Source organism: Zymoseptoria tritici, chromosome 5 (assembly GCF_000219625.1).
Source record: "Zymoseptoria tritici IPO323 chromosome 5, whole genome shotgun sequence".
NCBI classification, from domain to species: Eukaryota; Fungi; Ascomycota; class Dothideomycetes; order Mycosphaerellales; family Mycosphaerellaceae; genus Zymoseptoria; species Zymoseptoria tritici.
Window position 1 is genome coordinate 1255851 of NC_018214.1, and position 25916 is coordinate 1281766.

A 25916-nucleotide genomic window follows, 5' to 3' on the forward strand; every position below is an offset into this window, starting at 1 on the left:
CCACTATCCGCGTCCCCTCCACCCACCACTCTACCCACCGCAACCTTGTCTCCACTCGCGGGATCAATGCCCAAAATGCCACCCACATTGTTCCGATCTCCAGGCACGCTGAACTCTCGAAACGCAAATCTGTAGTCGTTCAAGTGCTGTCTCACCGCTTTGCCGAGTTTGTCTTTCGAGTTCTTGGAGTGATGGCCCGTTCCGCAGATTGCATAGACGGGCCGGTTTCCTTTGGCGTCTTTTTGTTCTTTCAGACATTCGGAGAGGTACTGCACCGCTTCTTCCGGATGTAAGCCGTGTAGATCGACGTATAACTCCTTGGAGCCCGCGCTGCCCGCTGCCAGAGCCTTGTTACGTTCGGCGTAGAGTGCGCGGGCGGCTTCGCGGTGTTTCTCCCGCATCAAGGCGTTCTCGTTCTGGCCTCGCAAGGAGAGTGCCTTGGCGCCGCGGGCGTCGTTTCGGTTCCAGGCTTGGGCGGCGGATTGGAGGAATTTGTTGCGGAGGCCGCCGTGCTTGAATGCTTCTTGTCGAGCTTTGAGGTAAGCGGAGTTGACTTTGTCGCCGGTCTCGAGCCATGGGACTTCTTTCGGAGCTGGAATCGCCATTGCTGCTGACGAGTTCTCGCGCGTGGATGTGAAAGAGCGGTTGTTGCGAAGACCGCGGCGCATGGCATCGCGGATGTTGTTGGTACTAGGTGCCGGCGAGGGCGACATGCGGACTACATGTGCGAGACTGCCAGGCTGTTGAACTGGCTGTCCCTGATTGTGGTGACCGTGTCCTCCTCGCTTGCCGTGGTGACGCTTACCAATGGGTTTGCTTGCGGCCGATCCTAGCGTAGGGAATGCTTCGTCATCCTGAAAGTCCACTCGGCCACCAGGAGTTGGAGCGCGAGAAGTGTGCCTGCTACCGGGTCGCGAATTGGGCCGGCTGCTGAGACGTGGACCTGTGGGCACGAAATTCGGAAAGAGACCCGGTGGTGCCTCGGCCATGGCTTGCTGCTGTTTTTGAAGTGCCGTGTTCAACGATCCCGCGTCTACGCTCTGGCTGTCCTCATATGGATTACTAGTTGTTGGCTGCAGGGCCGGAAAGCTGTCGTAGTCTTGTAATTGGAAATTGGGCGTGAACTGCTGTGGAGTCGTCGTTCCACTGGTGGCGAGGGAGAATTGCTGCATGAGAATCGTTGGGTCATGTGAGAACAAGCAAGAGCTCCCAGCGATGCAGTTTCCGGCCAGCCAGTACTTGCACAGATGGTTCTGCACTTCATGCGCGAATCTGCAATCTGCTCGAGCACAGTGGCCACTAGCCAACCAGTACCTGCAGACCGTAGCTGATTTCTGCTGACCAAGTGGTGTTACAGGACGCGACCCAGGTGACATGTTCTTTCCAATGAGGTACGTCCGGTTCTGTTGCTCCTGTTGCTGTTGCGCAGCCGCGGAGGCTGCTCCGCTTGCGCTTTGAGTCTCCATGATCTGACTGACGGTCTGACTCAGGTCGTACCCGTTCGCTTCGAGTATCTGCTCCAATTCTTCGTCGCTCCGGTTGTCCTGTAGTATCGAACGCAACATGTCGTATGGGCTCATGTCGGTTGTGTAGGATGACATGTAGTCAGAAGAGCTGGCGAAACCAGAATCGCCGAAGCTAGCATTGCTACTCGTATCGTCGTTGACCAGCCAGTCGACGTTGTCACTACCATAATCACCATAGTTTTCCGAGTTGGGTAACGCCTCGCTGAACTGGTATGCGCTCAGCCGAGGGCTGTGGGGTATTACTGGAGTGGCCACGGGTAGTCTAGGAGAAGCCTTTGGTGAAGCAAATGGCGAGCCGATCGTGGAAGATTTTGTCCTCGCTAGTGCGGGTGGTTGAGGTCCGAAACCTGGTGGAACACTCGGTGTTGCGCTTGCAAATCGCGGCGAGCTCGTGCCAGAGGTGGGCGTCGCAGCTCGTTGTATCCACGGAGCAGGTGATCTCGAGCGGACCGGAACAGGCCCACGTGTGGGCGGAGATGACGAGGTTGTATCGCTCGCGGCCTTCCATTGCCAGAGCACTCCCAATACTGCATCTTCCAGCGCTTTGCCCTTCAGGGATGTGGGTTCCGACGACAGCAGCTCTTCCAAAGTATCGGTCTTCTCCTCCTCTCCGATGTCCTCCCTGTCCAGCACGGGACGACAAAGGTCGTATATGCGTTCAGAGACCATGGCGGTGGTGTTGTCGTTCGGTTGTGATCGTGGTGACCAAAGGAGGGTGGTTGGTTTTGTAAGTGTGTTGTATCAGCTTCAAGTACCAGCTCGGCTGTGCCTTGAAACGGTCTTCTTCGTCGGTGGCGCACAGGTGAACAACAGCACGTGAAGATGCTGCGAGTGAATGTTGTTGAAGTCGTGATCATAAGCGAAGGTGAGTGCAGGAAGGAGTGACAGCAGTCAAGTGAACTCGCTGCCAGAAGAAGTGAGGTGAGCGACAAGTGGTTGTGAGAGTATGACGAGGCGAGCTACTTGGGGTGGTCGAAGCACCGCCCTCGCTCCGCATTTCCTGGGGCTGCGGAAGCTTGTTAGGTCTACCTTAGGTTCTACTTGGTCTGACAAACCTTTGGAGAGAGAGCTAACACATCACCAACAACACAACACCACAACATGGCAACATTGCGCCCTCTGCCCGATCAGATCCTCAATCCCGCGACAATCACTCCACCGACCTTCACCTTCGACTCCTTCCTCCGTCGTACCCTTCCGACCCTTGGAGCGCCATCCAAAACTCATCGTCCACTATGTCCGGACTTTCTCAAAAGCAACGGCGTATCATGTCCACGAGAACCCAACTGTCCCGATAGACATTTCATTCCGGTATCAGAACGAAGCGGAGTCGGCCACCTAATATGCAAACATTATCAACGAGGCTTGTGCAAGAAGAGTGCAGGAGGATCATGCGATTTCGCCCACACATTCGATCTACGAGACGAGCGCGAGTGCAAGGAATTCTCTCGATATGGAATATGTCCGCAAGGCGACGAATGCACCTCTCTCCACATCCCACCAACATCGGAGCTACGGCGACCCGCCTGTCCACATTATGCGAGAGGCTTCTGCCCGCTAGGACCGTACTGTGAGCTTCGACATATCAAGCATCCACGCGCTTGTCCGTTCTACATGGCAGGATTCTGTCCGAACGGACGCGCGCACCCTCCGGATTTGGACAAAGTGGTGTGTTGTGAGTTCGGAGCTCATGCGAGGTGGATTCGAGATGAGGATATGAACCCGAAGAAACCTCAAGTCAGGAAGATCAAGGATCCTGAACAGGAGAAGCGTGAACAAGAAGAGCGAGAAAATGAGTTCTACGATGAGGAGGATAGGAGAAGAGAAAGATTTGAGAGGGATGGAGGCGGAGGTGGGAGAGGAGGATGGAGAGGCAGACGTGGAGGAAGACCTTTCAAGAGGAGATATTGAATCTGTGGAATACGTTGTGTGGGCTTTTAGCGAGGCGTTGGAGGATATGGTGCTGGTAGTATGATGACTGCATTTACGATGGAAGGTCGACAGAGGCAAACCGAACCCAGCAGAACCGTCTAACGAGAGGATTTACCATACCATCGAGTATCGACGATTGGTAACCTGTTCGAATGTTGGCTGTACTTGCTGTTTACCGTTGCAATCACGCACGCATCTACGTGCTTGAAGCAGAGGTTGGCTCGTATAGGTAAGAGAGGAGGATGTGCTAAGTATGCATGGAGGTAACCTGGCAAGATATGCTTTGTAGATGTGTAGTGTGCAAGACGTGCTAAACAGTCGTACATTTGAGCCTATTTGGTCCTTTTCACCACTGAACGAAGAAATGTATCAGCATAGCCCATACCACTCGGTCCCGACCCCGCCGGTCGCGACTACCCAAAAACGGAGCTTACAGATACTCAATTAGGAAGTTGCAAAGATCCCGGCATGAAGCACGTCTCGTGATCTCACCCTCACGCAGCTGTGACGGCCTTGCAAGTTTCATGTTTCATGGTCGCGACCAAGCCTCCCGCCAGCATCCCATGACCATGTGAGACATCACTGATCGCGGGACGCTGTAGAAGCTCCGTGATTCGCATGTTGACCCTTCGACGCTAGACGATGTTGTGCTTGGCAAAATGTGCGGTTACCTGTTCTGTGTTGAAGGGGTCGGGGAGGAGACATGCTTCCTTGCCAGTGTATATGCTGTTTCTGAACTTGGTCGCAAAGGGTGGCCGGGAGGCTGTGCCGTTGTTTGAGGTGCATCGGTGATGGAATATGATAAGTGAGGGCTGGTCGGTACATTCGTATGGTACTGTGGTACGATGTTGTGCTTGCGTGGTTGGTCTGACGGTATGTCATTAATATGCTACAGTACCAGAACTCGATCGGGATTCGTTCGACTTTGGTGTTCTGGTCCTCTCTTTCTTCATCTGCGACTACACCTAATCAAGACGCTCGATCACAATCGCGCTGGCGCCTCCACCGCCATTGCAGATACCTGCACATCCGATCTTGGTCTTCTTCTCTCTGAGCACTCCGAGCAATGTCGTCACGATCCGAGCTCCGCTAGCTCCGAGGGGGTGACCAAGAGCGACGGCTCCACCGTGGAGGTTGACCTTATCCTCAGTAATGCCCAGCAGCTTCATGTTGGAGAGTGCGACCACGGAGAAGGCCTCGTTGATCTCGAAAGCGTCCACGTCTTCCTGCTTGATACCAGCATGCTTCAGGGCTTTGGGGATGGCAAGTGCGGGTGCGGTCGTAAACTTGGATGGGTTCTGAGCAGCATCTCCCCAGCCGAGAATTTTGGCAATCGGCTTGAGGTTGTGCTGCTTGACATATGCTTCGCTGGCGAGGACGACGGCGGCAGCACCATCTGATAGAGGGGACGCATTGGCCGCCGTGACCGTACCACCCTCTGGCTTGAATGCTGGTCGAAGCTTGCGCGTTGCTGCCTCGTTGAATTTGCCAGGCTCGTCGTCCTTTTCCACGGTCGTGTCTGGCTTGCCCCGAGAGCCCTTGATTGTGACCGGGCTGATCTCCTCTGCGAACCACCCGTTCTCCACTGCCGCGATCGCCTTCTTATAGCTGCGAATCGCATACTCGTCTTGCTCTTCCCGTCCGAATCCGTGATCAGATGCACACTCCTCTCCCTGGAGCCCCATATGCTCGTTCTTATAGGCATCGGTCAAACCGTCCTTGAGGAGAGCGTCCACGAGCTTTTGGTCGCCGAATTTGGCCCCAACGCGCATGTTGGGAAGGTAATGAGGAGCGTTGGACATGCTCTCGGTTCCACCAGCGACGACCACTTCAGCCTCGCCGGTGAGGATCGTGGCAGCTCCGAGGGCCATGGCCTTGATCGATGAGGCACAGACCTTGTTGATTGTGGTAGCGACAGTGGCTTCTGGCAGGCCAGCATTGATCACGCATTGTCTTGCTGGGTTTTGGCCGAGGTTTGCTGAGATCACATTTCCGAAGAACACCTCCTCGACTTCTTCAGGCTTGATGCCCGCTCGCTCGACAGCAGACTTGATTGCGTGAGCTCCAAGTTGAATGGCGGTCTGGCTGGAAAGAGAGCCTTGAAACATGCCCACTGGCGTTCTCGTGGCAGAGAGGATGTATACGGGTTGGGGAGCCATGATCGAGGTGTTGTGTCGTGCGGTTCGTGGATTGGTCGCGTGGTCTGGAAGAACAGAATAGTGGTAAATAATGTTGAGCTCTCCTCCCGCAATAAAATTATAAGCTCCAGTCGAGGGGTCCCTCTCGAGGGCACCACTGTGCACGGCTCCCCGTCGAATGCCGTCCCGTCCGCTTGACGGGACCAACCAATGCTGACTAAGGCAATTGAACAGACGGGAAGCAGCAAAAGGTAAAGGTAAAATCCAACACGATTTCAGGTCCGACGCCGCGTCAACGCCATCACTCAGTCACAGCATCGCAACTCGCTGTCGCCGCCATGGACGACCTTTACGACGAGTTCGGTAACTTCATTGGCGAGCCGGAGGAGGACAGTCAGGAGGAGGAGGCGGGAGCTTATGATGGCGCGCAATATCTGGACGATGATGAGGAGGAAGCGGCGGGCGGCGCACACACAGGCCAGGAGTTGATGGACATTGACGATGAGGGTCCTTCAAATGCGGTGGTTTTGCATGAGGACAAGCAATACTATCCCTCAGCATCGCAAATCTACGGACCAGATGTCGAGACTTTGGTCCAGGAAGAAGATACGCAAACGCTGCAGCAGCCGATCATTGCACCGGTCGAGCACAAAAAGTTCACAGTCGAGGAGGAAGATCTCCCAGAGGTGTACTTCGATCGCGGATTTCTCACAGACCTGATGAACTTTCCGGAGCAAATACGGAACATTGCACTTTGCGGCCACCTACATCACGGCAAGACGAGCATAATGGACATGCTCGTGACGCAGACACACAACATTTCACAGTACATGGAGGGCAAGACAGGGAAGGCCAGAGATGAGCATTTGCGGTATACGGACACGCATGTTCTGGAGCGGGAACGAGGACTTTCGGTCAAGGCCAGCCCTATGAGCCTGCTCTTGCAAGGAACAAAAGGTAAGAGCCATCTCCTGAATATCATCGATACTCCTGGACACGTCAATTTCGCGGACGAGGTGGCTGCATCATTACGATTGGTGGACGGTGTCGTTCTGGTCGTGGACGTTGTGGAGGGCGTGCAGGTACAGACGGAGATGGCTATCAAGCATGCGGTCCTCGCAGGCTTGCCGCTGGTTCTGCTCATCAACAAGGTGGACCGACTGATGTTAGAACTGAAGCTCCCCCCAAGCGATGCGTACTTCAAGCTCAAGCACGTCGTGGAGGAGGTCAACACGTTCATTGAGAACACGATTCCCGGCAGAGGCGAGAAGTTCCGTGTGAGTCCCGAGAAGGGCAATGTTGCATTCGCTTGCAGCAGCATGGAGTGGTGTTTCACACTACCAAGCTTTGCATCGATGTATGCGGAAAGCTACCCGAATGCAGAGTTCGATGTTGGAGACTTCAGCAAGCGGTTATGGGGTGACGTATATTTCAATCCGAAATCACGAAAATTCACCCGGAAGCCAGTGGAGGATCGCGCGAAGAAGAGTTTTGTGCACTTCGTGCTGGAGCCAATCTACAAGCTTTACTCACACACAATCTCGGAATCGCCAGAGGTCCTCAAGAAGACATTAGCAAGTCTCGGGATCACACTCAAGCCGAAACAGTTGAAGGCGAACGCGAAAGATCTGCTAAAAATGGTTTGCGAGCAATTTTTTGGCCCCGCGACGGGCCTTGTGGACATGGTGGTGCAGCACATCCCATCCCCCGTGGAGGGAGCAAAGCAGAAGCTGGAGAACTATTACACAGGTCCTGTGGACACGAAGACTGCAACCTCAATGCTGAATTGCGATCCAGACGGCCCTCTGATTGTTCACATCACAAAGCTTTTCAGCACTCCAGACGCTCAAGGATTTCACAGCTTTGGTCGGGTCATGAGTGGGACCGCCCGACCTGGTCAGCAAGTAAGAGTGCTCGGAGAAAACTACAGTATCGATGATGAGGAGGACATGGTCAACGCAACGATCGACAGCGTTTGGATTGGCGAGAGCAGATACAATGTGCCTGTATCGGGAATACCAGCGGGCAACTTCGTACTTCTCGGTGGCGTGGACAACTCAATCATGAAGACGGCGACTATCATTGCACCGAAACTTCCGGATGGAGAAGAGGCATACATCTTCAAGCCAGTATCTCACTTCTTCGAGAGTGTCTTCAAGGTTGCTGTGGAGCCAATCAATCCTTCTGAGCTGCCAAAGATGCTTGACGGTCTCCGCAAGATCAACAAGTCGTATCCACTCATCACGACGAAAGTTGAGGAAAGCGGCGAGCATGTCGTCCTCGGTACAGGAGAGCTGTACATGGACTGTGTTCTGCACGATCTACGACGACTGTACGCGCAAATGGAGATCAAGGTCTCGGATCCGGTGACGAGGTTCTGCGAGACTTGCGTTGATCAAAGTGCGATGAAGTGCTACGCATTGACACCGAACAAGAAGAACAAGATCACTTTCGTTGCGGAACCTCTTGATGACGGCATCGCTCAGGACATCGAGACCGGCAGAGTCAGCATCAAGGACCCTGTGCGGAAAGTCGGTAAATTCTTCGAGGAGAACTACGGCTACGATATTCTTGCGAGCCGCAACATCTGGGCATTTGGGCCAGACGACAACAGTCCCAACATCTTGCAGAATGATACGCTCCCATCAGACGTCGACCAGAAGCTTCTCCGCAGCGTCAAGGACACCATTCGGCAAGGGTTTTCATGGGGAACGCGAGAAGGCCCACTGTGCGAGGAGCCGATCCGAAACGTCAAATTCAAGCTTACCGACATCGACCTCGCGTCCGAAGCCATCTTCCGCGGCGGCGGTCAGATTATTCCGACGGCACGAAGAGCGTGCTATTCATCCTTCCTCATGGCCGGTCCTCGCCTCATGGAGCCAATGTACTCATGTACGATGCTCGGCCCAGCGAATTCCGTCTCAGCACTGTACACTGTTCTTGCTCGTCGCCGCGGACATGTACTGAGCGATGCTCCCGTGCCTGGTACTCCTCTCTACTCAGTCAAAGGTCTCATCCCAACCATTGACTCCTTTGGCTTCGAGACCGATTTGCGCATTCACACGCAAGGTCAAGCGACTGTGTCTCTCGTGTTTGACCGCTGGAGCATCGTTCCTGGTGATCCGTTGGACAAGAGTATCACGCTCCGCGCTTTGGAGCCGGCAAATGCTCAAGCAACGGCGAGAGATTTCGTGCTGAAGACGAGGAGGAGAAAGGGACTGAGCGAAGACGTCACAGTCAGTAAGTACGTCGAGCCGGAGATCATGAGGCAGCTCAGGGAAACGGGCATGTTGGATGGGGCTTGAAATGGACACGAATGACAATGAGGCATGCGTCCAAGCATGCCCTTGCTTGTCTGACCCGCAGCACTCCACGGTGGCACAGTGGTCGACGGTGGCACAGTGGTCGTCCTACTGCAATGCCGCGCCGTGACGCTGAGACATGGCCCGAGAAAACGGGACCGCTCCGCTCGAAAGTCGATGCAGGCCGCTCACGGCACGAATTTTCCAATGTCGCTTGCTCGATGTTGGCCGCTCTGGATGGACCGTGGTCGATATCGAACTGCTGGCGAGCCATTCAACGGATCATATAACAGGAGTCTTGTAGCGAACACGCAGACCAGCCGAACGTGGGAGATTGTTGAAAGGAAAGACGCGGAGTAGCGTATTGAGCGACGTTGATGAGCTTCGTAGCAAGGTTGCACATATCAAAATGCCCTCCAACGATCACATGAAGACTCTCTACAGCCTCAAAGTTCATCCATCTTTCTGCACGCAAAACGGATGTACAGGTCTGCCCGCAAATCCTTTCTACATTGAGTCCAGTACTGCACATTAAGGTGGTCTTTCGCGGGGTTTTGTGGAGCAAGCTGGAGGAACAACGAATAGGTAACCATGCTCGTGACGAGCAAGGAGACGGCACCGAATGGCGGTGGAGCTGATTCCGAAGCCTTTCTTCGCTGCAATGCTTCCGCGAACAGATTGGCGTCACTACATTAACGGATCATCGCTACTTTTATACAACATCTGTCCAAGCACTCTTGCACCGTCAAGCACTTCACCAAGCCACGACGGGATTTGCCTGTACAAACCTTCCATCTTGGACTTGGAGCTTGTCTAATCCTACATCCGGTGGATCAAGATGGGCGTTTCCCGAAGAGCTGGGAGTCCGTCCAATGAGATTGTCGCCGAGCAGCAGTCCCAAGCCTCTCAAGACAAACATGCCGGTGTTCATCACGAAGTATGGCGACTTCCAAAGAGTGGAGGCGGCGATGTCGCGCAGACTCTGTTCAACTCTCCGGACGAAATCGATGAGCCCATCGATCCGGAGGAAGAGAGGAAAGTTGTGAGGAAGATCGATTACATGATCTTGCCGTATCTGGTCAGCCTTTACTACACAATTATACAGCTCACATACCGTATCACTGACTGGTCAACACACAGGCAGTCTGCTATGTGAGTGGAATGAAGCGGAAACGCTTCGCACGCATGATGCTAGCACGTCTTGCTGGCCCTTGTGCAGTGCCATAGCATATCTGTAACTCTGCTGACCTGTCGCAGGTTTTCTTCTACGTCGACAAAACAACGCTCAGCTATGCCGCCATATTCGGGATACGAGAAGACCTGAACATTGTCGGAACACAATACAGCTGGCTTTCATCGATCTTCTACTTCGGGTTTCTTGCTTGGGCTATCCCAACAAATCTTCTGCTTCAGAGACTACCAGTGGCGAAGTATCTTGGCTTCAACATCTTCCTCTGGGGTTTCTTCCTGATGCTACAAGCGGTCTCTCACAATTTTGCCACGCTGGCTGCCCTAAGGGCTATTTCTGGAGCAGCAGAGGCTGTCGCTGATCCTGCCTTTATGATTGTGACCGGCATGTGGTATACCAGGCGGCAGCAGCCCATCCGATTTGGCATTTGGTACAGTATCCCGACCCGTTCATCAGGTCCGGAGAGCTCCTGCTGACATGCCGGCCGCCAGGTATTCGGCCAATGGCCTCGGCATCGCTCTTGGTGGCCTGCTCGGATACGGCATTGGCAACATCAAAGGAAGCCTCCCATCATGGAAGTTCGAATTTCTGATCATTGGCGCGCTATGTACGATATGGGGCGTCGTCATAGCTGTTTTCCTCCCGGACTCTCCTGTCACGGCGAAGGGACTCAGTGCAAGGGAGAAACGCGTCGCCGTGGAACGACTGCGGGAAGACCAGACTGGCGTTGAGAACAAGACCTTCAAGTCGTACCAAGTCTGGGAGGCGTTCAAAGACTACAAGCTTTATCTGTTCTTCCTCCTCGGTACGGTTTGCAATTGCCCAAATGGAGGCATATCGAACTTTGGAACGATCATCATCAAGGGTTTCGGTTTCTCCACTTTGGGTGAGTGGACTGGATGAACGGCAATACAAGCATCAGCTTTGCGAGCCGGGACTTCGATCATTGAGACTTTGCTGACCTGTCCCGTTTTTTCTTCACAGTCACCACTCTCATGCAGATTCCATACGGCGCCATCATCGCAATCTCGATCCTCTCCTGTGTCTTCTTGAACGACTACATGGCCAGAAATGGACGTCAAACACGTTGCTACTTCATCATTCTCTTCTTACTGCCAAACATCGCCGGCGCATTCGGGTTGAGGTTCCTGGCTTCGGATAACATGGCCGGCAGGTTGACTTGCTACTACCTGACCGGTCCGTACAACGCAGCTTTCGTCATGATCTTGAGCATGACTACCGCGAACACTGCCGGTCATACGAAGAAAGTCATCACCAACGCTTTCCTTTTTTTGGGCTACTGCACCGGCAATATCATTGGCCCGTTCTTCTACCTGAGCTCTCAGCAGCCAGAGTATCCTCTTGGTATTTGGAGTATGATCGTCAGTCATTTGCTCGAACTTGTGATCATCATCCTGCTGAGGTTTCTTTTGGCTCGGGAGAATGCGAGAAGAGATCGTTTACAGGGCTTGCAAGAAGGAGGATTGAAAGGTCGAGATCTGGGCTTGACTGCTTTCAGTGATATGACAGATCGGGAGAACCTCAACTTCAGATATATATACTGAAGGAGAAATGACTTCGTGACAGGGCAAGCCACAGTCTGCAGCGTTTGTGTTCTTGGAGAAGAGGATGTACGACATAGATGTACGAACATCTGAATCTGAACGGCAAGTCATCGTGATATCTTGGTCATGCTGTTCATCGTATGCGCTACCAATGTCTCCCAATTTTGGACCGCGGGCTACAATACTGCACAGCCAGGCCACGATACGACAGACACGCCTTGTACCCAGCGAGTTCTTCCCGTTCACCGAGACTGCACCGCTAGCTCAGCGCGCGAAACGGCCTCGAGGACGCAAATACTCGATCAAGTCTATGTCCGACGTTCAAAGTGAGACATGAACATTGCTTGCCCTTGCCTTCCTCGGCGCTTTCATGTGACAATCCACTTGCACTGCAGTTTCAGCAAGCGCTCGTTCTCGCCGAGAATCGAAACCCTTGCAACAAGAATAAGATCCCTGAGCAACAACCATCCAAGCCGCGGTCCTTCGCTTCGGCGCAATGAAGGTGACGAAAGCAACCATGGCATACCGTGCAGGGCACAAAGCTGAGGTGAGAACAATTGAGGCAAATTCCAAGCAGAGATATATTGATCGTTAATTTTGCGTCTTGCTCTTTTTAACCAACATTGCGATCTGTAAGCATCGGCTAATAAGTGGACTCCGTCAGGCATTAGGGTATAGCATACAACCGGGGTGTGTAGAGATCGCCGCAGGAATGTTCTACCGGCGAGCAGGGATGTGGTTGTACATGCTTTTGATGCCTCGGCTTGGTCGTTTCGTCCCAAGTACTTTCGTCCGATGCTGGTGTCACACGCACGACCAGCGTGCTGTAGTTGCTCAAGGGCGCGGTGGTATCCCTGAGGTGCCGCCCAAGCTTGCAGGAACGAACACGTTGACATTGCCGGAAGAGGAGTAGTGACTCGTGTTCGTGACGTCTGATAGCCGGGTCTAGAGGTACTTGGAGTATTGGCCCGTGGTTCAGCCGTTGCTGTGTTGTCCGGCCGTAGAGAGACCAGAGGAGATGCCAGGGAGGCAGTGCCAAGCCACCTTCTGAGAAACTATCGCGGCGATGTGGTGACTCGAGGAACCATTGCGGCCGACCATGGTACCCGGCTCCGAGGTTGATTCGCACGAAGCGCCGCCTGCCCTCGATCGAATGCGAAAACGGAGCGTATGAAGAGATCCCTGAGGTTTACTAGTTCCCTCGCGGAGACTTCGGGAAGTGGGCGGCCGTTCAAGGACCGTCACAGGGCTGAGTATGGCTCGAATGCCGTGCTTGCGCTTTTCGGCAGTGGCTGGTATTGCGTTGAACTTGGCATGATAATGGTCTCACTTCATCCTGTACCCGGTCGACCGGTCAACCGCGCCGTTTTGAGGCATTGGGATATTGCGCATATGCTGAATGATCGATGCTGGCTTCCCGGTATCGTTTTTGACCATGGCCGGAGACAAAGGCGCTCGTAAATGCATCTTGCCACATCAAGGGTGTGACCACAGGCATTGCTGGGGGTGTACTAGCAGCCATCGTCGGAATCTGCTGTGTGCCGTAGGCAGCTTGGGCTCCGGTCGGCGAAAGCTGATTTTGCATCATTGGTGCCAACGTTGTCTGCATGCTTCTAGGGGCGGGAGGGGTTGCTTGAGGAGGTGGAGCGCCACCGAAGGCAGTGTTCCACTGCTGGAAGATTCCAGAGGGGTCCCACACTGGAGTATGTTGCTCATTGCTGACGACAGGCTCAAGCGCGAATCCAATTTGCTGAGACTGAGGAAGCTGTGTGACGATATGCGGCGGATATGAGGGCGCCGTTGACATTTCGAAGCTGTTAGCATGGAACGGCATTCCAGGCCGACTCTGTATTGGCTGGCCAGGCATGTTGTTGAAGGTGCCATATTCACTCGGCGCCATTGAAGTTTTGCTGGAGGCAGCATCTGTCGTGCTGGCCCATCCAGGTGTATGGAATGGGGCTGCATTGCCCTGGTTTGAGTATGTGCTCGAAGGCGTCGACTGGTTCTCCATTACTGGACTTCTCAATCCCAATGTCGATTTCAATTCGAACGGTAGTGACGTATCGGCGCTAAAGGCTTCGCGGAGCGCATTGATTTGGACTTGCATCTCCGGTGTGGATGAGGGTAGACAGTGTTCCAGAACACGCATGTGTCGGGCAAAGTACTGCCTTGCTTGGCTGTTCAATACAGGATCAGGTGAGGTGATGGCAGCCTGAGAATATTAGCAAGCCGCCCAGCACACGCGGAGCGAAAGCAACTCACCAAGTGTAGCATGGTACATGTCAAGACACAGTAGATCGTGTAGTTGACTCCCCGAATCATGAAGTGCAGTCCGTGAAAACCAAAGTCGCGATATAGCGCCTCTTGAATGCGGCACATGCGCACTGCAGCGTCCAAACAGATGTCTAGCTGGCCTTTGAAGTCGGGATCTCCTTTGTCAAGCAGTGCTTGAAGCTGAGGTCTGTGGTGCATGATCACCACCAAGTGATGGTAACAGTTGACATCAGCGACATAGTGGTCGCCACCTAGCCACGGCGGACTGCCATCCTCCGGAAAATGGATCTGGAAGTCTGGCGGTAGATGTTTCAGCCAGGCGGGGAGGTCTTCGTTGTGCCGTACGAAGGCCGGGTCCAATGCCCAGTCCTTCCTATGGCGTCGATTGGCCTGCCATAGCACATTCGACAGCTTGATGTTTCGGACTGATTGCGCCATTACTGTACTCTGACGTGACGCTTGAAGCTCGAATGAATTGACATCGCCAGAGGGAATTGGCATGTCAACGTCCACCGTGTCGAGCTCGATGGAATAATCCAGCCGTCCCTGCGGAGCCCCTACCAGGATTTCCAGCGTGAATAAGGCTTGCCAAATTCGTGTTCTCATCATGCAGTCTGGCTTTCTCAACTTGCAGGCATTTCCCATCCGATGCTGCTCGCGATGATCGTGAAGACCAAGGTCCAATCCCATCGTGATCATGTACTTCGTATCCATCCATGAACGGTAGTAGTACCCACGCTTGGATATGCTCTCCCTTGCTTTCATCAGTATCAACATGGCTTGGATCGTACTCAGTCTCGGCACGTCCTTGAAGCGCTCCTCGTGGCGGGAGGCAAGCGCGAGCCACCTTCGGGATTCCACCTGCTCTTCCAGATACCTTGCTACACTGGCAAATATGCCCTCGAGGAGCAGAGGCGAGATCGTGTTCCGTGCCACTCGCCACTGGTCCAGAAATGCGCCTTTGTTGAGTACAGGAACGTAGGGATGGATGTGCTCAAAGAAGTAGCCAAAGTAGTCCATGGCCCTCTCCTCCGAAGGCATCATCTCAGGCGGTATGCGTGCGACTGGATCGGCCAGAACAGAAGCCGGCAGGACGACCTCTGCTTCCTCCATCGCCGGAGCGTCAGCGGATATTTGCTGTTGGTTCGTGATATAAGGTGCGGCAGATGTGACATCGATCTGCAGGTCACCCATTTGGTGCGATAATTCTCGCACAGTGGCATCGACATCCTGTGGATCGCCACCAGAACTACTCGAGCCCACAGTCTGGGAGCGGATAAATGCAGGGTGCCCGCGAGAGTCGTAGTCGGATTGTGCTGCGTCCGACTCGAAGTAGGCATTCACGGGCTGAGTGGCATCAGCACGGGATGATGGGGTTCGGTCGAACGATTGCAAGTAATCAAGGTCAGGGCGGAGACCTGGAGTTGAGGCCGGAGGAGGTGGATCCAAGGAAGGCGGAACTCCGTTGGCCCACTCGTGGACCATCTGCGGTTGGGCAGTCAGGACATTTTGAGAGCGTTGTTTCGTGTCGATCGGACCGGTGGCCGGAAATGTGGTGTTCTGGAATGAAAACTGCTGAGTGCCGGCGGTAGAGCCGGCGGTTTGCTGGTCGTCGTCCTGATCCAAAGTCGGTGGCACACATTTGAGTTTGAGACGCACACATGCTCCACACGGCCATGGACCGTTCTGTAGAGCGCCATCGCAGCGGATTTTGCGTTTGCGGCAGCCATCGCAGGCGCGCATGACCTTGAGCCGCTTGTGTCGGTTATACTCGTCGACGAAGACATACTGCTTCGTGTGGCCAGTCGCCGGAGGCGCTGGCGTGGCGGTAGCGTGGCTCATCCGGTCGGCAAGCTTGTGCTGTGAGGATCGATTACCAGAGAGGTCGGGCCAAAGAGACAGCGGCAGTGATGTAGAGAGGCATCGGAGGTGTGGCGGCGGATGCGCGTTGACGCCGAGGAGCAACTGGGATGGATGGGTCGTCAAAGTCCGGTGCAATTCATATCACGCAGGGTGAGGGCAGGATGGCGAGTCGCGACACCAAGGCCAGCAATAGCATAACACCCGTTGCCGTGGCTGAGGTAAGGTGTAAGCGGATGCGGTACTCCACAGTAAAGGGTGGGCGTGGGATTCTTAATCAACGGGTCGCAGGAGATCGCCCGGAGGTCGGCAATGGAGGAGTGGACGACGAGCAGTGTCGAGGACGAGGATGAAGTCAAGCTAAGGTCGGCCAAGCGAAGCAGGTGAGACCAGCCGGTAAGTCTAAAAGGTTTTGGGAATGTGGGACGGAAGGAAGAGTCGAAGGATCCATGAGGAGCCATGAATTATCCGCCCGCGCAGTGTGCGATGCTTCTTCTGCACACCACTACCGCCTTACCATTAAGGTACTCCTCGGAAACGATAAGACACACGTCCGGCGGGTAATGGGATCAAGTCGCAGTGCTGGCAAGCAGCGTACGTCCGTAGCATTGATCTCTCAACACCGACATCCATTCTTACCCAAAGGTCTCAGACAGACTCCTCAGTCGGCCATCACTCGGGCATCTCGTGCGGCGTGGCCTGTAGCACTGGTGCGTCAGTAGTGACGGGCATTACTGCACTGCCCCAACTCGCAATCGATAGTCTAGACCGGGAGCTATAGCAGTATACTAGGTAGACGTCTACTAAAAAGTAAGTTAAAAGCGACCAACCCGGCTCGATACTTTTGCAAGGTATCAGCGCCGCTTGGCTTTACGACATCATCCAACAGCTGCATCGTGAGGGCCTTTCAGAGCAACTGTCACTCATCATTCCATTGCATCACCATATGGACACTGCGAGCAATCTCCCGTTGTCCTCAAGAGCGCGTCGAGTCTCCTTCACGAGTAACCGGCACAGTGCCAGCAAAGATCCGCGGTCATATTCGTCAGCTCGATCTTTGCCCTAATGAAAGAAAGCCGCTACTGCCCAACCATTTGCTGCGTGAAACGGGCGTCTTCCAACAATGTCGCAACCGCAACGTGGATTGTTGTGCACTTCTGTACTGCTGCCTTGTCGCACCACTCGCATTAGTAGCGTAGTAGTGATAAAGAAGCACCCTCGCCAGGAATCAGTTCGTATTTCGGTAGAGGCAAGAATCCGAATCCCCGCGCGGACAAGAATCCGCCCGTTTTTGACTTTGAAGGATTCTTGTCAGCGCGGGCCGCCCTCCCCTCCGCGTAGTAAATCTGCCGGGTGTGTGCCACCCGCATCTTCTCACAACCTCAAGATCATCATAAACTCATACACACCGCACTGGACATCATGGACGCCGCAAAGGACAACGCCAACCCGACCATCAAGAACCCTTTTGATCTGCCATCGCGACCTACAGGAAAGGACCGCACCAAGCCACAGGGCATCTTCGATGCTCTAGTACCCGCATATCCCAGTCTGGCAGATCCTGCCTCGCCACCAGAAGTGCTCTCCGACCTGTCCGACTCTGCCTCCGAAGACGAACGAGAGGAAATCGACGAGCAGGAAATCTACGATCTCATCTCCACCATCACCGATCCCGAGCATCCGCTCACCCTCGGCTCGCTCGGCGTCGTGAACCTGGACGACATCAAGATCTTCCCACCTTCCTCGCCGCGGTCGCGCATCAGCTCTGTGCGGGTGTTGATCACTCCCACGACCACTGCGTGCTCTTTGACGACGGTCATCGGATTGGGCGTCAAGGTCCGCCTGGTCAATGCCCTGCCACCGCGCTTTCGAATCGATGTACGCATCAAGGAAGGCACTTCTTCATCTGCCGACGAGGCCAACAAGCAGCTGGGCGACAAGGAGCGTGTCGCTGCCGCCATGGAGAACCGCAATCTGATCAACATGGTGAATCACATGCTGTCTTCGTGCGAGCAGTGAATGTGGTCATGATCTTGATTCGCTGAGCGCCGCTGGCCGAGACGAGGCATTACATGCTATTCCTGCTAGCAACGACAATTCGCTATCGGCCATCGTATTCGAGGCTGAGCAGCAACCCCCGCCTGGCAGATGTAGACGAATCCACTTTGCTAGCTGTCGATCTATCGTATGGCAGGACGCACATGCTTTTCCAGCCGAGCTACAGCATGCTCAACGAGGGGCTTGGCGTGACTATGGCCAAGGATACAGGCGCTCCGCTTTAATGCTACACCGCCAGAGACACGACGACCCGCAGGAACTGGGACATCGGTAGCCCGAATGCACGGGGAATCGGGGACGTTCAGAACTCTGGTCTCAGAAGGGCAACATTACGGATAACCGGGCTTCTGCATGTCTTGATGGAAACCATCGTCGTTGACCATACGGAGTCGGGATGCTGCATGGTGGATCACAGCGTATAGAAGGACCCGCTTGCTAGCCTTTAGTGAGAACGAAAATCACCGCAGTGGGGTTGCAAGTCTTAGGCATAACGTTAGATGAATGAATTGACCTGATGACTGTAGTATACCCTAAGCCATCGTGACCGATTCCTGCCTGTTGAGCCGAAGAGTCGAAGTCGTTCCTCGTAACCTATGTGTTCCATCCCACGCTCGCTATGCTTCCTTCTTTCTTCCCAAACCATCATTCTGTACCGCAATAACTCCATGCACGCTTCCGAACGCTCATATGTTTCCAATACTGTATTTCAATCTTTCACTGCCGCATCGCCGCCGGAGGAGGCGGTCCACTTGGTCCGCCCGCCTGTGCAAGATGTGTGTAGTTCTGATCCGCCATGGCCTTGGAAGCGCCCTCGGGTGGCGCGTAGGCTGGAGGCGGAGCCACATACGGCGGAGGTGGATTGTTGCCATACGGCTGCATTGGATAGCCTTGCTGGTTGGGGTCCTGGTAATAGGCGTTGTATTGCGGCGCGGCATGTTGTTGTTGTCTGTATTGGCGACGTACCATCCACCTGTGGTATCGCTTGAGAGGAAGTCCTTTCTTCATGCGGCGGCGGGCGTGAAAGTAGCCGCCCACGAAGTATAGGAGGATGATGGCGAGGATGACGATGATGATGGTGTATCTGATTGCGTAGCCGGTCTGTCAAGACGTTAGCGAGTGATGAATGGTTGGTGTCGTGCGGCTGAATGCTTACATCTGACCACCACCAGTTGCCATCATAGTAGTCGTCGTTGACAGAGTTGCTCATGTCTCCGGTGTTCTGGCGTTTCTGAAGCCTGGCAGCAATATCCATCCGGGTCGTTCCAAGGATGGCGGGAGAAGGCGAAGGCTTTCGATGCACCACGGCGTGGGTAGCCTTCAAGCGCGATCAGTTCGTCGAGGATCCGATTCGAATGTCGAAGATGTTCGTCGAAGCGAGTGGGTTGAGCGGCGGTCGAGGTGAGTTGATGATGAGATAGGTTACGTCGTGAGGATGATCGGGCTGGTGACGAAGATGGACGATGGACGGCTCGAAGGTGGCGTGGACTTCTTAGCGTACCTTTGTGGCGCATCCCGGAATAGTTCACTGCTAAAGCTTCATCTTGATGTGCGAGGACATCCACTCTGATACACACGCATTGAATATTGCCACCGAGCAGCAAAGCCGCCGTTATATCGAACATGCCCGAGCGCCCAGTCATGTACCAATGCGAACGCATACTACGAGCTCTGGGAAGCCTCTCTCCGTGGTAGGAAGCCTCTCTCCACGGAATTGTTACAACCAACTTTTTACATCATCGAGACCGCAGATTGGATTGCGTCCCTGCAGCAAGCCCGGCTCATCGAGCACAGTCCCGCAACTGCGATGCAATAAGCCAGGTCATCACATCGAAAATGAAAGCCATGCGCGGTGCCGTGCGAGTGAGCTCTTCTTTGCTACAGGTACGATCCCCCTGAAAACTTGTCCGAGAAACCAGCAGCCTTGTTGAGCATCTCTCGCTTCTGAGTCGTCGATATACGACCTCCACTTCCCATGTCCTTCTCGCGATCGAATGCTCGCTTGCTGGGATCGTCTTCTGCCTCGACGCCCTTCGTCTTCGCATGTTGATCCATGAGAGATGGCCCTCGTGTCTTCTCCTGCAGTCATTGTCAGCGATTACCGTACAGCCAAAAGGCTGCATCGCCCAGACACTTACCATATGCTCCTGTATCTTCTCATGCGCTCCAGTCTTCTTTGAGATCTTGGCTGGATTCGGCCGTGTTGTCGTCGAAGTTGTGCCAACTCCCATCATCTCGTCCGCCAGGCGCTTTCTCTTCTGCTCCGGTGTCTCATGCCATATTGAACTATCGTCTCCCCCAGTGTTCGGTGCCTTGGCACCTTTGCCAGTATTGAATCCTCGCGGTCTCTGCACCGAGGGATCCATTCTCGCTGCGAGATCGTCCTGCTTCGGAGGCATCATCATCCAATCATCTCTTTTCAGCTTCTCCTCAGCTTGTGGTGCATCTGAGACTGCGTTCTGTGTGTGGTCGTCGTTGTCGTTGCTGATGGCATCGCCCGTGGGTAATGCTGGTCCAAAGTCGTCGTCCTCGTCGCTACTGTCATCTTCGATAGTATTTGGCGGATGACTTGGTCTTTGGTCAAGAGGTGCAGGTGGCATGGCCGGTCCTATAACTCTTTGTCGTTTGTCTGGCTCATCTGGACTCGAAGCTCGCTTTGCGCCGGAAGCTGTGGTTGGTGCAACATCCGCATCTTCGTCTTGTTGCCGCTTTCGTTTCGCTAGAAGATGTGGAGGAAGCTCTGCGCCTATTCCCGACATGTTGACTGGTCGTTGGTGTGTTGTTGTAGACCGACCAGACTTTCAAGAGCCGGCATGTGAACGCTTCGTGGTTGCGGCGGAGCTCATGCCGATCGCCGCGTCAACTTCATCGTTTGAGAGCGTCACGGTCATTCGCATACTACGAGCAGCTCACGGGCTGCAAATTCTTGTGCGCCTTTGATGCTACAGGGAGCAAACAACGAATACTACACTTGTATCACCAACGGACTGGACGTGATAGAGATCTCGAAATTCCCTTGCCAAATCCCACCCTCGCAAGGATCCACGTTACGATACAACACGATAAACAGCCTACGAGAGCTTGTGTGCATTCTTCTGGAACGAATGAGGCAAGAGCAATGAGCGTGAATACGGATCATCGATGAGCTCTACCGGCGGAGATGGCCACCAAGGCGGGATTAATGAAGACGTGGAAGCGGACGAGCTGACGCGGATTTCGGAGGCACGGCTGGATGGTGAAGGACACGCAGAGGCAACAGAGTTTGGAGACTTCATAGAGCCAGATGCTGAAGTGGATGCTCTGGTTGAGGATGAGGGAGTCTTACCCGAAAGTGCTGTCAACGGGGAAGTCCACGAAGAGCAGGAAGCGGATGATGGGAGCGACCAGGACTATCCGCAGCTTCGCAGGAGCCAGGAAGGGGACGTGTCTCGCGAAGACTTGAACTCTGGTCCTAGGACTCCAGCTAGGAGTAGTCCATTGGGCAGCAATGAGGATTCTGGCTCAATTCCGGACGATACACCATCTGTGCGTGGCTCACCTGTTTCCTCCCTTGGACGCGGTGCGTCTCCGTCTCTTCGCAAAGGGCCAAACAGGACTCCGTCAGGTGCATTGCAGCCATTCGAGCGTCGCTTCGAGGCAAGATTGTCGGCATCTCCGTCCAACTCACCGAGAGCGCAATCACCGGCGTTTCTAAGTCCTCATTCGAGGCAGATATCGGTGTCTTCACGTATGTCTGGCATCTCTTCACAAAATTCGGAAGCGGACTCTGAGGTCCCTCAAGCACCATGGGACGTTGTGAGATGGACCAAACTGCGGAAGATCACTGGACAGGCATTCTCAGAAGCAGGCAAACGCAATTTTGGTCGGCCTACGTGTATTGCTGTCTCGGCTTTGATTGCCATCGGCACTTCGAAGGGACTCGTATTGGGCTTTGATTATCACCAGACATTGAAGATCATCATCGGACAAGGCACTAAAGCAACCGAGTGTGGCTCAGTCACAGCCCTAGCCATCGCAGCGGACTACTCGACCATAGCCAGTGGTCATGCCAATGGTAGTATCTTTACGTGGGAGATCAACAGGCCCGCGAGACCGTTTTTGTCCATCTCGCCGCTGGATCAAAGCGTCCTCCAGGATTCCAAACATTCGGACGGGCACATGAGTAGCTGTGCAGTCCTACATGTTGGCTTCCTCGGCACTAGACACACCGCTTTAGTATCGGCAGATGCAGGAGGAATGGCTTTCTCTCATCTTGCGACTCGAGGTCTCGGTCCGGTCGTCAGGACTGTGAAGACGACTCGTCTGCTCGGACGCTATCCGCCTGCCGAGCCCCAGGTTGAGCGAAGCAAGAAGCTCAGCTCTGTCTTAGCCTTCTCCCCATTGCCTCTCGGAAACGTTGAGCAAGCAACCGACAAAATGGGTCTGACAGCACTTCTCACGCCATACTTGTTGGTCATCGTTTCAACTACGCCGATCGCACGTACGCAATTCAAGGCGCCACGACCCAAAGAGCTTTCGCCTCATAGCACGCTGAGTGGATGCCTTGCCTGGTTTCCAGCTGTGAGACTTAAGAGTCCGCGCCCAGACTCGGACAAGGCTACTTCGGACACGAAGCTTGTGTATTGTTGGTCGAACGTCCTGACTGTTCTGGACGTGAAGATCATTGAAAATGAGGCGTCGACAGATCCACAAAAGCCGCCTGCGCTGGAGTTCAGTCCCAGGAGTCGTTGGCGCGCGGATGAAGCGATAGTCGCTGTTCAGTGGCTTGGACGGTCCGTGTTGGGTGTTCTGACTATCAGTCAACGCCTTCTCATTGTCGAGGACGGAAAGTTGCGAGTAACGGACTCGATCGACCTGCTTCATCGTCACATTTACCATCAGGATCCTTTCTCTCACCAGCTACACGCTGTCGTGGAGCAGCTCAACTCCGACGACCCCTCTCTTCACGGTGTCGTTGCAGATGCATTCTACATGAGTTTCCGAGTCTACAAAGGGCGAGTATTTCTCCTCGGTTTCAACGATCTGACAGTCGGCACACTGTCAAACTGGGCAGATCGCCTGCTGGCATTGATGGAGGCAGGCGATCACATCGCAGCAATTCGACTCGCAACAGAATACTATTCCGGTGCTGCCAATAACATCACAATTGGGTTACCTGAGGTTGACTCAACTCGACATGAAATGGTCAGAGAAAGGATCATGGGAATGACATCTGCCTCATTGAACTACACATTCTCACAGCAGGACAGTGCGAGATCGACCAGATTGCGAGAGCTGGCTGAAGCCTGCTTCGAGGCTTGCATCACTATGAAGGAGCACGACTACCTCTTTGCCGATGTCTTTGATTGTTTTCAAGAAGCTGACGAGGAGGCTGTATTCATCTCGGTCCTCGAGCCATACATACTTGACGGCGAAGTCAACACGCTTGCGCCCGAGGTCGTCCAAGCCATGGTCTCGCACTTCATCAGCGAGAACCAAGCCGCTCGGCTGGAGGAGCTTCTGTGTCGATTGGAGCCGCATTCTTTCGATCTAGACCAGGTCACCATGCTCTGCCGGCAGCATAGCCTTTACGACGCGCTCATATACATTTGGACGCAGGCGATTGGCGATTATGTGACGCCCCTTGTCGACATTCTAGCATTGGTGAAGATGTTGCTAGATGGCGAGGCGGCTGATGAACTTCCAAACAATCCCTTCTACGACTCGGCTTCCAAAGTATTTCCGTTCCTGGCCTACTCCTTGACAGGCCGTCGCTACCCCAAGGATGAGCTTGCGACTGAAAGCGAAGCATATAGTGCGAGGAGCGACCTCTACGAATACCTCTTCGCAGGCACAGTCACGGCGTGGCCACCGGGCAGTGACAAGATCTTCCATACAGCTACTACTGCCGGAGAAGAGCCAGCGTTCCCTTACCTTGACCTTTTGCTTCAATTCGACGTCGCGAGCTTCATGAGTATGCTGAACGAGGCTTTCGAGGACTCTTTCCTGAACGAGTTCGAGGATGACTACACCACAAACGGTACACACCTGGTCGACGGAGCTTCAAATCGACAAAGTCCGAAGAAAAGTCGACAGCAAATCATCGAGATCATGCTGGACGTTATGCGCCAAGGGAACTTCGTGCCAGAACAGGTCATTTACTTGGACATGTTTGTTGCTCGGAGCGTTCCAAAGTATCCCGGACAGCTCATACTGTCTGGGTCTCTTTTGAACGGCGTCCTGCAACATCTGTGCCGACCACCTCTGGACTCTTTGAGAGACGACTGTCAGCTCAGCGTGGAATATCTACTCTCAGCATATCACCCGACGGATGTTGCTGCACTAATCGAGGCACTGAGACAAGCGCGCTTCCTTCGGGTACTGAAATCTGTCTATCGCGGCGAACGCATGTTCACAAAGCTTCTGGAAGCCTACTTTGAGGATCCAGAAGACAAGCAGAGCGTATTCGACTGCATCACGTCGTGCTTGCGGGCGACGACTAGACTGACTCAAAAGGATGTGGCATCCGTCAAGCTTGTCATCTCTGCACATGCCCAGGACCTAGTCGATATAAGCCCTGTGCAGACTTCACGAACGCTGGCAACATGTGCGTCCGAACTACTGCAACCCAGCGTCGACGCTCTAGAAGATTCTCATCAGCAATTTCTGTTCTTGCGAGCGCTTCTAGAGCCCGGGCTTCTGCGGGACTCGACGATCTCGTCCATGCCCATGACGCCAGAACAGAGCTCTCGATTCGTTGAGCAGTACGTGCAGCTCATGTGTAGGCATGATCCGGGCCACGTTGCCGATTATGTCAAGATGCTACCGTCCGGTGACTTGCGGCTTGAAAAGGTGTTGCCAGCTATGGAGTCCAGCGGCGTCATCGATGCGGCTGTAGCGCTACTCGCTCGAGATGGCCTCGCACGAGACGCAATGGACCGGCTTGTAGCCCACGTTCAGAGTATACAGCACGCTTTGACGAGCCTGGTCACTGCTGCCGCGTCAAGTCCAGATGTGGTTGCCTCGCAAGAGACTTCGGATGATCTCACAGAGGAACTTGAAAAGTACAATAAGGTCGGGATGTGGCTTTGTCAACGTCAAAGTACAATCGTGGCACGCAAACCTCGCCCACGGACGAATTTCGCGTGGGAGGTTAATGAAGACGATCTCGACTTGGACGAGTACCTCTGGTTGAATCTGATTGATGTTGTGGTACAGGCATCTCAAGAAGTCTCTGTCTCCCTGAAACATTTCGACGAACATCCGAGCGAAGGAGAAGTCGACAGAGATGGATTTGACACATCGAAGATTGCTCTCGCGCTTCGCTCAAACGTCCAGCAAGTTTTTACAGCGCTGCTCGCAACGACTTCGACGCCCAGCCTCGATCCGAAGGCAAGGCGCGAGCCCCGTACAGTAGAGCCGGCCGATCACCTCAGCTTTCTACGCATCCTCCGAGCTTTCCTGACAAGAGCCGCCAAGACCGCACCGTCTTTGGCCGACCTACGCGCGGTTCTATCGGACGTCTTCTCAGCCTACACGTTCGAGCAAGGAATTCTTTCCCTTGCCAACGAGCTGCTCGGATCAGATGTCTTCGCGGACATCAAACAGGCGAACGCGCTTCGCCAACGCGGCTGGCGCCCGCGCACTCAAGTCTGCGAACGATGCAAGCTTCGGGCGTGGGGACCTGCAACGGGTGAGATTGTGTTCGACGAGTGGCTTTCGCGAGAGCAGGGAAGGGAAGCGGACAAGGCGCGGAAGATACTGGAGAGAAGTGGTGGAGCGGAGGCTAGACGATTATCCAGGGGTAAAGCCAAGGCAAATGCATCGGAGAGAAGCGCTGGTGACGAGGAGGACACGAAGCGTCTGGCACTGGTGGTGTTTGCGTGCCGACACGTGTTCCACAGGGTGTGCATAGACGAACAGTACCGCGAAGGAACACCGCTGCGGCCAGAAGCGTATAGATGTCTGATATGTACAGAGCAGAAGTAGTCAGGGAGCGCAGCAGAGGTCCAGCGAGAGTAAACTCCTGCTGGAACTTCACGATTTGAGCCGACCTTGAAAAATCAATTGGAGTTCAGATTTGGTTCGGCGCTCAC

The 25916-nt window shown here is 54.1% G+C and overlaps 12 protein-coding genes across 12 annotated transcripts; 7 read left to right on the plus strand and 5 right to left on the minus strand.

Moving 5' to 3' along the window:
- Positions 1-44: 44 nt before the first annotated feature.
- Positions 45-2432, minus strand: MYCGRDRAFT_58978 (uncharacterized protein; the record flags this gene model as incomplete). Its single annotated transcript, XM_003852587.1, has 1 exon — positions 45-2432. A coding segment is annotated over one exon (2151 nt), but the record flags the coding sequence as incomplete, so codon positions are not given.
- A 225-nt stretch (positions 2433-2657) lies between these two features.
- Positions 2658-3257, plus strand: MYCGRDRAFT_28410 (uncharacterized protein; the record flags this gene model as incomplete). The annotated part of the gene is made up of 1 exon (XM_003852141.1): positions 2658-3257. A coding segment is annotated over one exon (600 nt), but the record flags the coding sequence as incomplete, so codon positions are not given.
- Positions 3258-4314: 1057 nt separating this feature from the next.
- ERG10 (erg10, acetyl-CoA C-acetyltransferase) lies at positions 4315-5671 on the minus strand (the record flags this gene model as incomplete). The annotated part of the gene is made up of 1 exon (XM_003852586.1): positions 4315-5671. One exon carries the CDS (start codon positions 5615-5617, stop codon positions 4424-4426), a length of 1194 nt encoding a protein of 397 aa, XP_003852634.1.
- A 263-nt stretch (positions 5672-5934) lies between these two features.
- Positions 5935-8901, plus strand: MYCGRDRAFT_72117 (uncharacterized protein; the record flags this gene model as incomplete). The annotated part of the gene is made up of 1 exon (XM_003852142.1): positions 5935-8901. The coding sequence occupies one exon, from the start codon at positions 5935-5937 to the stop codon at positions 8899-8901; it is 2967 nt and encodes a 988-aa protein (XP_003852190.1).
- Positions 8902-9736: 835 nt separating this feature from the next.
- MYCGRDRAFT_72122 (uncharacterized protein) lies at positions 9737-11731 on the plus strand (the record flags this gene model as incomplete). The annotated part of the gene is made up of 5 exons (XM_003852143.1): positions 9737-9976; positions 10039-10050; positions 10156-10517; positions 10579-10973; positions 11072-11731. The coding sequence occupies 5 exons, from the start codon at positions 9737-9739 to the stop codon at positions 11650-11652; spliced, it is 1590 nt and encodes a 529-aa protein (XP_003852191.1).
- A 28-nt stretch (positions 11732-11759) lies between these two features.
- Positions 11760-12237, plus strand: MYCGRDRAFT_80816 (uncharacterized protein; the record flags this gene model as incomplete). Its single annotated transcript, XM_003852144.1, has 1 exon — positions 11760-12237. The coding sequence occupies one exon, from the start codon at positions 11804-11806 to the stop codon at positions 11987-11989; it is 186 nt and encodes a 61-aa protein (XP_003852192.1).
- Positions 12238-13006: 769 nt separating this feature from the next.
- Positions 13007-16306, minus strand: MYCGRDRAFT_93222 (fungal transcriptional regulatory protein; the record flags this gene model as incomplete). Its single annotated transcript, XM_003852585.1, has 3 exons — positions 13007-13864; positions 13915-15891; positions 16304-16306. 3 exons carry the CDS (start codon positions 16304-16306, stop codon positions 13007-13009), a joined length of 2838 nt encoding a protein of 945 aa, XP_003852633.1.
- Positions 16307-17172: 866 nt separating this feature from the next.
- On the plus strand, positions 17173-17901 carry MYCGRDRAFT_72125 (uncharacterized protein; the record flags this gene model as incomplete). The annotated part of the gene is made up of 1 exon (XM_003852145.1): positions 17173-17901. One exon carries the CDS (start codon positions 17209-17211, stop codon positions 17803-17805), a length of 597 nt encoding a protein of 198 aa, XP_003852193.1.
- A 578-nt stretch (positions 17902-18479) lies between these two features.
- Positions 18480-19254, minus strand: MYCGRDRAFT_80821 (uncharacterized protein; the record flags this gene model as incomplete). Its single annotated transcript, XM_003852584.1, has 2 exons — positions 18480-18942; positions 18998-19254. 2 exons carry the CDS (start codon positions 19049-19051, stop codon positions 18559-18561), a joined length of 438 nt encoding a protein of 145 aa, XP_003852632.1.
- Positions 19255-19719: 465 nt separating this feature from the next.
- Positions 19720-20600, minus strand: MYCGRDRAFT_41539 (uncharacterized protein; the record flags this gene model as incomplete). The annotated part of the gene is made up of 2 exons (XM_003852583.1): positions 19720-19920; positions 19980-20600. The coding sequence occupies 2 exons, from the start codon at positions 20598-20600 to the stop codon at positions 19720-19722; spliced, it is 822 nt and encodes a 273-aa protein (XP_003852631.1).
- Positions 20601-20753: 153 nt separating this feature from the next.
- On the plus strand, positions 20754-21302 carry MYCGRDRAFT_80824 (uncharacterized protein; the record flags this gene model as incomplete). Its single annotated transcript, XM_003852146.1, has 1 exon — positions 20754-21302. A coding segment is annotated over one exon (301 nt), but the record flags the coding sequence as incomplete, so codon positions are not given.
- Positions 21303-21570: 268 nt separating this feature from the next.
- On the plus strand, positions 21571-25883 carry MYCGRDRAFT_72130 (uncharacterized protein; the record flags this gene model as incomplete). The annotated part of the gene is made up of 2 exons (XM_003852147.1): positions 21571-25050; positions 25129-25883. The coding sequence occupies 2 exons, from the start codon at positions 21571-21573 to the stop codon at positions 25807-25809; spliced, it is 4161 nt and encodes a 1386-aa protein (XP_003852195.1).
- Positions 25884-25916: the final 33 nt, after the last annotated feature.